We start from the raw sequence: 10,639 nt of genomic DNA, 5'->3' as shown, positions 1-10,639 counted from the left end.
TGCCAACACCTGTTGTTTCTTGTGTTGTTTATTTGAGCCATTCTGACAGATGTGAGGTGGTATCCCATCATGGTTTGGATTTGTATTTCCGGATGATGAGTGATGTTGAGCATCTTTTCTCTTAGCCATTTGTGTGTCTTCTTTGGAAAAATGTCTGTTCATGTCTTCTGCCCATTTCCTGATTATTTGTTTTTTGGGGTGTTGAGTTTCTTGAGTTTGATATGTTCTTTATAGACTTTGGATACTAACCCTTTATCAAATATGTCATTTGCAGATAAACTTGCCTACATTCTTGAGTACAGTTGATAAAGTTCTTGACTATAAAATTGACTTCAAATTGTGACTATTGGGAATAACAGAGTTGTCATTCCCCTGAGCTTCTTAGCCAGGGAGTTAATGCTCAGGCTGTCTAACCATAGCTGTTCTGAGACTTAGACCAGAAAACTGAATGAGTGGCTGAGACATGTTATAAAGTAACATGTGGAAATTCAAATGAAGAGATGCCTGGATGAGGGCATTTGAATATCATTTGAAAGAAGCAATTGTATTGTGACTATTTCATATTTTTAGTTCATAATCTAGTAATGCATCTAGTTATCAATAGGACTTTATGAATTTAACCATGTTCCAGGATGCATAAACTACCTTTTTGAGTTCATTCATCTTCTTAGAAGCTGGATTTAAATCATACTCCTATAGCCTTCTTGAGCATCAGATTGTTTTATTAGACAGAATTTATAGGTAATCAGGATTTGGGCTCTAGGAAGGGCTTTGCAGCTAGGATCATGGATGAAGAATTGATAAGTATGGGCTCCTGAGTCACCCTTGTTGGAAAATTAAGACTGGGCTAGACCTTGCATTATCATCCACCAAGCAACTCAATATTAGCTAAAACCAGGAATCAGGCTGGGGAACCATGGTGAATCCTAAAAGTTTCCTAAAGGACAGGCAATGTTTGTTTAACTGCACTCCCTGATGTTATAAACTAGATACAGAATCTTAGAAAAAACGTGGAATATAAATACAGGAACATAATCTGGGCGTGAGAATGGGACTTGGAACTTAGACACTGACAAAGTGTTTAAGGATCAAGATCAAAGAGGTACACAACTGTGGTACTGTGGTATATACCGGACTGAATGTTTATAAGCAGCTCTTCTAGACTGGACAAGAAAGGTGAAATCTACATCCTTTGGGGCAGGAGTGAGCAGCAACTGATGATTTCAACTGAACACAGGGCCCTGTCAAGCTCAAGCTGTCACAGAATTGAGAGGATAAGCTCCAATCTTCTTCTCCTTCTCTCTGTCCTACTCTGTCTAGGGGAATTGTTCAGAGAGTGTTGTTCTAGGGAGGGTCTCCTTTTCTAGGTGTTCTTTCAAGCACTAGCATGATTTCCATTCACATACTTTGGTTTCTTCTTTTTCCAGAGTTCTCTGCCCAACTGACATACGCATCTATCCCAGAGAATAATGTAAGTGCAAGTACCAAATTTACACCCAGAGTCCCTAATATTTCCTGTCTCATTTACAGCTGCTCTTCCTTTTGAAAGCAGTCACAATACCCTCCCACTTCTGAGTGAAATTGCCCTTGCAATTGTAAAATGGTTTAACTTTGGAGGGAACAATACCAGAGTGATTTCAAAATGTCAATGTTAAGCCACTTTAGTGATCTTTAGATGATTTTCTTACACCTCCTTTGGGAAACAAGTGCAGTGATTATTACAGCAAAAACTTAATTCCTGATAGCACATCACCTTGTGAGAGTGATTTGCTATCTGACTTCTTCCTACAGTTGTAGCCCATGGTAATGATACTGATAAAAATAATACATGAGCTTTCTGTGTAGGCATGTTTCTAAATACATATATTCTATTTATCATTGCAAAACCTTATAAGGTTGTTACTGTTATGAGCTTACTTTATAGACAGTAAAACTGAGGTACAGAACAATTATGTCACTTGTATAAGGTCTCATAGTTAATAGTGGTGGAGCTGGGATGAACCTGGGCTGATACTCACCTGTGACGACCTATGCTGCTCATTCATACTCTAGGGTACAGCTATAAAGAACTATCCAGTTTCCTAATTCTTGTCCTTTGAGCATACTTTTCTGTATATTTACATGTCTCTTTAAAGAAAACTTACATTTTAAAATCTTGGTTCAAATACCTCAATATTAACTCATTACTGAATCTTCCAAAATTCGTTTTTAGAACTGCCATTGCACCATCACCATGGTTTCTAATTGCTTGTCTTTACATATACATCTCACTGAAACGGGACCTTTAAAATGAGAGAGACCATGCCTTATTCCCCATTACGTTTAAAGTGACTGACAAAAACTTATAGCCTAGTGTAGAAGCTAAAAATTTATTTTCTGATTAATAGTGATAATATAAGAGAATCAGTCCAATGTGAAATCTAATTAGAAGATAGAAGAAACTTCACTTATCTCAGCTCAGGTTTTGACCTCAGGGTCTTGAGTTCATTCCCCACATAAAATTTTTAAAAATAAGAAAAAGAAAAAACTTCACCGTCATGATTTTTCATATACTTTTTAGGAAAAAGCCTTCATAAATGGGCTTGTGGAACCACAGAACCATCACCCAATTCCTTCTCCTTGGGCTATCTACTGACCCCCCACGCCCAGGCTGCACTCTTTGTGCTGTTCCTGAACATTTACCTGCTGACCATCATGGGGAACCTGCTGCTGCTGATGGTGATCAGAGCTGACTCTCACCTCCACGTGCCCGTGTACTTTTTCCTTGTCATCTCTCTTTCCTGGGCTTTTGTTTATCTTCAGTTACTGTGCCTAAGATGCTGAAAGACCTCCTAGCAGAGATAAAAACCATCTCAGTAAGGGGCTGCCTGGCTCAAGGTTTCTTTGTGTTTATCCCTGCAGGAACTGAGGGCTTTCTACTCTCAGTGATGGCCTATGACCACTTTGCTGACATCCGCCATCCTCTGCTCTATGGACAGATGATAAGGAAACAGCTGTGTGTACAGCTTGTGTGGGTCTCATGGGTTGTGGGTGGTTTGAATACGCTCATCAACATCCTCCGAGCTACCAACTTGGACTTCTGTGAGAGCCATACCACCAGCCACTACAGCTATGAGGTGCCCTCTCTCTTCCCTTTGTCTTGCTCTGATGTCTTCACCAACCTCATAGTGCTGTTCTGCTCCACTCTGCTTCATGGGCTTGGGACCTTCTTCCCAATCATTTCATCCTATGCCTGCATTGTCTCCACCATCCTGAGCATCAGCTCCTCCTCAGGCAGAAGCAAAGCCTTCTCCACCTGCCCCTCTCACCTCATTGTGGTGAGCTTCTTCTATGGATCTGCTTTTCTCAGCTATCTCATGCCAAATTCTGGATACCCCCTAGAGTTGATCTCTATACAGTATGGTGTGGTCATTCCCATGCTGAATCCTCTCATCTACAGCCTGAAGAACAAGGAGGTGAAGGCAGCTGTGAGAAGGAAATTGCAACCTATTTGCCATATTCTAGGTGCAAAAGGAAAGCTAGAGGATAATATGATACCAGCCACACATTGTATGAGCTGACTTTAATAAAAAAAAACTTTCTAGGTCTATACTATGTGAGATGTTATAAGTAAGCAGTGCATAGGAAATGAACATAGAAGTATTAGAAAGGTGTTACTTTAGTCTAAATAGAAGGAAACAATGGGTTAAATAACTATCTCAATTCAGAAAATGTGGTCATAAAAGTGTTCATTCATTATTCTCACCACTCCCCAAATATTTACCTTAGTCTTTTTATTAGTAAAATAAATGTAAAAAGTGTCTTCAATCATTAGTAATTGAGTTTAGGAAAAGGCAAAGCCATATTTTACTCTTAAGTGATGGTTCTCGATGATTGAGTAAAAACAGTAATAGACTTCAGCTATGTGGCAGGAAAATAATGAACTTGAGCTGAGTGATTCTTGGATGTAGGTAAAAAAGAACTGAAGATGCTGAAGAAAGTGAGTTTATATACTGAGACAGAGGACAGACTCAAGTAAACCTTCCAAAACCCTATTGTTTCTTGCTATAATCTTTTTATAGAACCCTTAAACATGTATATGTGTGTTCATATATGTGTATATATAATTTCATATATGTATAATTTCTTAGCTACATGTGTGAATGGATGTTATGATCATAACAATAATTAAAAACAAAATACTTTGGAATACATATAGGTTAACAAAGAAAGCAAACTTTCTTTTAGAAAAGTGTTCTTAATTATTCCAAACATCCTTGAATTATGTTTCCTTTGGTTATTTATTTGACAAGTAACAATGGGGGACCAGAACAGTCTACTTTGACTAAAATTCTAATAGTTAATTATAAATAAATAAATAAAAATTTTGATTTTTGTAACAGTCTATTTGTACTTAAGAATATTATAAACTTTTACACAATGCTTCCCTAAATACTCCTAAATGGGAGTATTCAAACTGTAACAGGACCAAGTATAGGCCTCTAGATGCATACCTAAAGGAAATGGATTTGGATAGACAGTTTAAGCAGAGAAGTGTGCTTGTTCTATTTAGCCTTTTTACTTCTTTGATAACAAATCACTTTTACACACCAAATTTGAGTAGACTTGATTTTGCCTGAGAAGTCCCAAAGAGAAGACAGAGCTCTTAGATTATCAATTGAAAACTATTCTTCCTGCTTATGGAATCAGGCAAATACCCCTTTGGCCACTCTTTCTATTTTCAACTCCCAAGAGACTCAGAAGAGTTTAGAATTAATGATTAAAGGTCATTGCATCACCTCAATGTTCCGAAGGCCACACCTAACTGATCCCCACTCATCTTTATAAAAATCAATGTTGAAAAAAATTTTTACTACTAAGTATGACTTCAGGTTATGACCATAGAATATAAAAGGTGTTGCCCTCACCATGCCTAGCCTGCCAAGGTCAGGGAATCACACCCTCCAGCTGCCTAAACATGGCTGCTCTGTGGACTCATTAAAACCAAACAATGCTTTGTGTAACAGATATGATGTTAGAAACAAGAAAAACTAAGTATGTGAGACTCTGAAAAAAAGAACTTTCCTGTGGCTATATAAATTTATTAGTGTAGATTCAGTAAAGCTTTCTATCATCAATAGGATTTTATAAATTTTGCCAAGACACCAGATGTAGAAATGCTTTCTCCAGGTCATCTTCCTTCTCCCTGAATGAATCTACAGCCAAGTTGGAGAACAGATTGCCCTATTGAACAGGATATACAGGTAACGTGCATTTAGTGTATGGGAAGGATTTTGGGCTGGGTTTATGGCTAAGGAGTTACTAAGTATGGAATCAGAACTTTCCCTTGGCTGACCTCTGGACTTACTGGGAATGGTCAGGACAAGAAACTGGCTGGGCAACCCTAGTAAGTCCTATGAGTGATCCAAGGTCAGACTTTGGGGCATAAGGCCAAAGCTGGAAGTCATTGGTAAATATTCAGTGTTTCGCAAATAGAGCATTGTTGTAATCCTAAAGTAGAGACCTTGAGAAACAGAAGGGACGTGAGCACATCTGGCCATGAAGTTTGAGGTATGAAGACAGAGGACAGTATCTCAGAATGAAACTTACATTAATCTAAATATCTATGGAGCACCTGGGGGGCTTAGCCGGTTAAGTATCTGCCTTCAGCTAAGGTGATGATCCCAGGCTCCTAGGATAGAGTCCTGCATAGGGCTCCTTGCTCATCAGGGAGCCTGCTTCTCCCTCTCCCTCTGCCCCTTCCCCTGCCTGTGCTCTCTTGCTCTTTCTCTCAATTAATTAATTAATTAATTAATTAACGAATATAAAGGATTAGATATTCTACTCCTGTTTTAATTTTTTTTGTAAATTTTTTATTGGAGTTCGATTTGCCAACATATAGCATAACATCCAGTGCTCATCCTGTCAAGTGCCTCCCTCAGTGCCCATCACCCAGTCACCCCAAACCCCCTCCCACATCCACTTCCGCTACCCCTTGTTCATTTCCCAGAGTCAGGAGTCTCTCATGGTCTGTCACCCTCTCTGATATTCCCCACTCTACTCCTGTTTTAAACAGGTCCTTGAGTATGAAGAGAGAAAAGTTAGTGAGTAGAACCTTCCTCCTGAGGGCAGGGAGTAGCAGCTGTGGGTATTTCAAACAGAAGCTAATCCTACAGGATGAATTCCCCCAATTTCTCTTACCTATACTGCCTGGGAGCGAGATTCAGAATGCATATACTGGGCAGAGTCTTCTGTCTGTGTTCTAGCTAGAATAGCCATTCATGTACTCCCTGGCAGGAAACCCTTTAATACTTTCCTCTTGCTTAGTTTTCTAGAGATTCCAGCCTGTTCTGGGATATACATCCATCCTAGTAATGCTCTTCATGTGGATCCAGGCATCTACACTGAGTTCCAACCACTTTATCTCCCCTGTATCATTGCTTCTGAAGTCCTGCAGCTATGCCTATTAGTGGCAGTTACATGCCCTCCTCTCTGAGTGAAGGCACCATAGTAATTGCAAAGTAGAGAAAGACTCACCACCAAAATAATTCTAAACTTCTAATTTGCCTTCCAACAGAGGTGATGTGCAGAGGAGGGAAGACACTGGTAGTGGTTTCAATATGATTTCTTACATATCTCTTTAAAGGCTTGTAAAGTAATAACAATGACAGTAACCTCAGCAGCAACAACTATGGCTTTTGACAGTGCTTCACTGATGTGAGAATATATGTGACTTTTCCTAGACTTAAAATCCCAAATAATAGGAATAAAGAGGAGGAGGAGAAGTAATAGAAGTAGGAGTAGCAGTAGTATTAGTAGTTAGAAGAGCTTTATATATAATTTCATATTTAATCCTAAAAACTCTCCGTGGTACTGTTATTATCTGCCTTTAATATGCAAGGACATTAAGATAAAGAGCTGTGTGTATCTTGGGCAAAGTCATAGCTAGTTAGTGATACCTAAGATTTAAACTTAGGTTAATGCAAGAGCCCGAATATTTAGCCACTGCTCTCTGATGTCCACTTATTACCTATGAATCAGTTTTTCAGAACTACCCACATTTTAACTACCCATGGACTGAGCTGATTTTTCTTAGTCCTGAGCCTTTGAGTCCATTTTGATGCAAACTAAATATGTGTCAGAAACACATTTCCAAGAGCAATCATATACTTTTTAAAAATATTTGTCAAATTTGCTCAATGTACTATCATTGACCTTTATTAAATCACAGTTTGAGCTCCCATTGCATTAATTACAGGATTATTCTGTCTTCATATCCATGTTCTTCGATGGATAATATTAAGAACAGGGACCATATTTTAATCATCTTTTTGTTTTAAGTGGTTGACACAAAGCCTAAGTCATAATAGAAAGCAAATGATATGAATAGAGAGAACCAATACAATTAAAAAATTCCTTGGGGGAATAATAGACCTTTGGCTCCTATGCCTTTTTGTATTATTTCTAGGGAAAAGCCTTTGTAAATGGACTTGGGGAACCACAGCACCATCACGGAGTTTATCCTCCTTGGGCTCTCTGCTGACCCTCACATCCAGGTTGCACTCTTTGTTCTCTTCCTGGGGATTTACCTCCTGACTGTGATGGGGAACCTGATTATGCTGCTGGTGATCAGGACTGATTCCCACCTCCATACACCCATGTACTTCTTCCTGAGTCACCTCTCTTTTGTTGATATCTGCTTCTCTTCGGTCACTGTGCCCAAGATGCTGGAGAACCTTCTTTCTCAAAAGAAAACCATCTCAGTAGAGTGCTGCCTCACTCAAGTCTTCTTCGTGTTTGTTGCTGCAGGAACTGAAGCCTGTCTGCTCTCAGTGATGGCCTATGACCGCTATGCTGCCATCTGCCACCCACTGCTCTATGGACAGATCATGAATAAACAGCTGTATATGCAGCTTGTATGGGGATCATGGGGACTGAGCTTTCTGGATGCACTCATCAACATCTTTCTAGCTATGAAGATGGTCTTCTGCAAAGCCCAAATCATCCCCCACTACAGCTGTGAAATGCCCTCTCTCCTCTCATTGTCCTGTTCTGATACCTCCAAAAACCTCATTGCCTTGCTCTGCTCCACTCTTCTGCATGGGCTGGGAACCTTCCTTTTGGTCTTCTTATCCTATGCCCGTATTATTGCCACTATCCTGAGCATCAGCTCCACCTCAGGCAGAAGCAAGGCCTTCTCCACCTGCTCCTCACACCTCACTGCAGTGACTCTTTATTATGGCTCAGGTTTGCTCCGCCATCTCATGCCAAATTCAGGATCCCCCCTCGAGTTGATCTTTTCTGTACAGTATACTGTAGTCACTCCTGTGCTGAATCCTCTCATCTACAGCCTGAAGAACAAGGAGGTGAAGGCAGCTCTGACACGAACTATGGAAAAGTATTTGCAACATATCAGGTGCTGAAATGAAAACAAAAGGTAGTAGAGAACTAGAATAAATCTGCATGCAAAAGGACATTTTGTGAGTTTACAATAGTGTGCTCCTGAGTGCTTACAACATCAGATGCTGCAACCTAAATTAGAAGTCCATGAGAGAATGACAGAAAGTAATCATAGGAAGGATAGTTCAGTTCCTTTTCAAGGCAAACAAATTATGAAATAATCACCTTAATCTAGAAAGTTTTGTTATAAACATATTGGTTGATTTTTCTCATTCCAAAACATTCACCTTAGGCTTTCATTTAGTAAAATCATTAGCTTCATCAATCTATCATTTTTTATTGACTTTTGGGAATACACATTTGAGAAGAATGTAGGGCCCTGGATCTATAAATGAGAAAAGTCATAGGGTAAATGGCAAGAAAGAAGATAAAGAATTACAACTGGATGACCATAGAAGACAGGCATGGAAAGCTGAAAGTTCTTCAGGTCAACAATAAACATATTGAGACAGAGCTCAGACTCATAAAATTTTCAAGAACTTTTCTGTATGTGTGGGGTGGTGGCCAGATCTCCAGTGTGAGAGGCTGCAAGGGGCTCTGGATCTCTAAAAACCTCATTTCTCACATAGTCTTCACTCAGACTTGTATTTTCTACAATTAGCTGAGTTTACCTGTCCATGTTCTTTTTCTTGTAGAGTTGCAGGCTATGAGCTCTAGGCAAATAATCTGGTTTTCTTTTTAAAGATTTTATTTATTTATTCATGAGAGACACAGAGAGTGAGAGGTAGAGACACAGGCAGAGGGAGAAGCAGCCTCCATGCAGGCTCCTAGGATCATGCCCTAGGCCAAAGGCAGGCACTAAACCACTGAGCCACCCAGGGATCCCCTAATCGGGTTTTCATCTCAACACAAGTGAATCCTAAAGCATCCTTGCCTCTCATCTTTCAGCTGTCAATCAACTGGTCACTGCTCATGAGCCAGTGGTTGGTGAGCTTTAAGGCACTACATCACTCCCACATAATTTATTTTTACCTATAAAACATAAATCCAGGGTACATGGATGGCTCAGTGGTTGAACATCTGCCTTTGGGTCAGGTCATGATCCTGGGGTCCTGGGATCAAGTCCTGCATTAGGCTCCCCCAGGGAGACTGCTTCTCTCTCTGCCTGTGTCTCTGCCTCTCTGTGTGTGTCTCTCATTAATAAATAAGTAAAATCTTAAAAAAAAAATAAACCCATTTTCACATTGCTTCTGATTTGTTCAATCTATATTTTACTATTATCTAATTCACTGTAGTTAAATAAAAAGGGGCAAAACTAAGTACAAACTATTCATTTAATTCACTTAATATTAGCTTGCACTTTGGGGGCACCTGGGTGGCTCAGTCACTTGAGCGCACCCTACTCTTTTTTTTTTTTTTAATTTATTTTTTTATTGGTGTTCAATTTACTAACATACAGAATAACGCCCAGTGCCCGTCACCCAATCACTCCCACCCCCCGCCCTCCTCCCCTTCTACCACCCCTAGTTCGTTTCCCAGAGTTAGCAGTCTTTATGTTCTGTCTCCCTTTCTGATATTTCCCACACATTTCTTCTCCCTTCCCTTATTTTCCCTTTCACTATTATTTATATTCCCCAAATGAATGAGAACATATAATGTTTGTCCTTCTCCGACTGACTTACTTCACTCAGCATAATACCCTCCAGTTCCATCCACGTTGAAGCAAATGGTGGGTATTTGTCATTTCTAATAGCTGAGTAATATTCCATTGTATACATAAACCACATCTTCTTTATCCATTCATCTTTCGTTGGACACCGAGGCTCCTTCCACAGTTTGGCTATCGTGGCCATTGCTGCTAGAAACATCGGGGTGCAGGTGTCCCGGCGTTTCATTGCATTTGTATCTTTGGGGTAAATCCCCAACAGTGCAATTGCTGGGTCGTAGGGCAGGTATATTTTTAACTGTTTGAGGAACCTCCACACAGTTTTCCAGAGTGGCTGCACCAGTTCACATTCCCACCAACAGTGTAAGAGGGTTCCCTTTTCTCCGCATCCTCTCCAACATTTGTTGTTTCCTGCCTTGTTAATTTTCCCCATTCTCACTGGTGTGAGGTGGTATCTCATTGTAGTTTTCATTTGTATTTCCCTGATGGCAAGTGATGCAGAGCATTTTCTCATATGCATGTTGGCCATGTCTATGTCTTCCTCTGTGAGATTTCTGTTCATGTCTTTTGCCCATTTCATGATTGGATTGTTTG

The 10,639-nt window shown here is 39.9% G+C and overlaps 1 protein-coding gene and 1 pseudogene across 1 annotated transcript; both read left to right on the top strand.

The window, feature by feature from the left end:
• Positions 1–2,576: 2,576 nt before the first annotated feature.
• On the top strand, positions 2,577–4,052 carry LOC144297581 (olfactory receptor 8S1-like; annotated as a pseudogene).
• Positions 4,053–7,451: 3,399 nt separating this feature from the next.
• On the top strand, positions 7,452–8,882 carry LOC144297580 (olfactory receptor 8S1-like). The gene has a single exon (XM_077871850.1). The coding sequence runs from the start codon at positions 7,464–7,466 to the stop codon at positions 8,400–8,402; it is 939 nt and encodes a 312-aa protein (XP_077727976.1). The 5' UTR covers positions 7,452–7,463; the 3' UTR covers positions 8,403–8,882.
• The last annotated feature ends 1,757 nt before the right edge of the window (positions 8,883–10,639 follow it).

This window comes from Canis aureus, chromosome 25 (assembly GCF_053574225.1).
Source record: "Canis aureus isolate CA01 chromosome 25, VMU_Caureus_v.1.0, whole genome shotgun sequence".
NCBI classification, from domain to species: Eukaryota; Metazoa; Chordata; class Mammalia; order Carnivora; family Canidae; genus Canis; species Canis aureus.
This window is presented reverse-complemented; position numbering and strand designations above follow the sequence as displayed.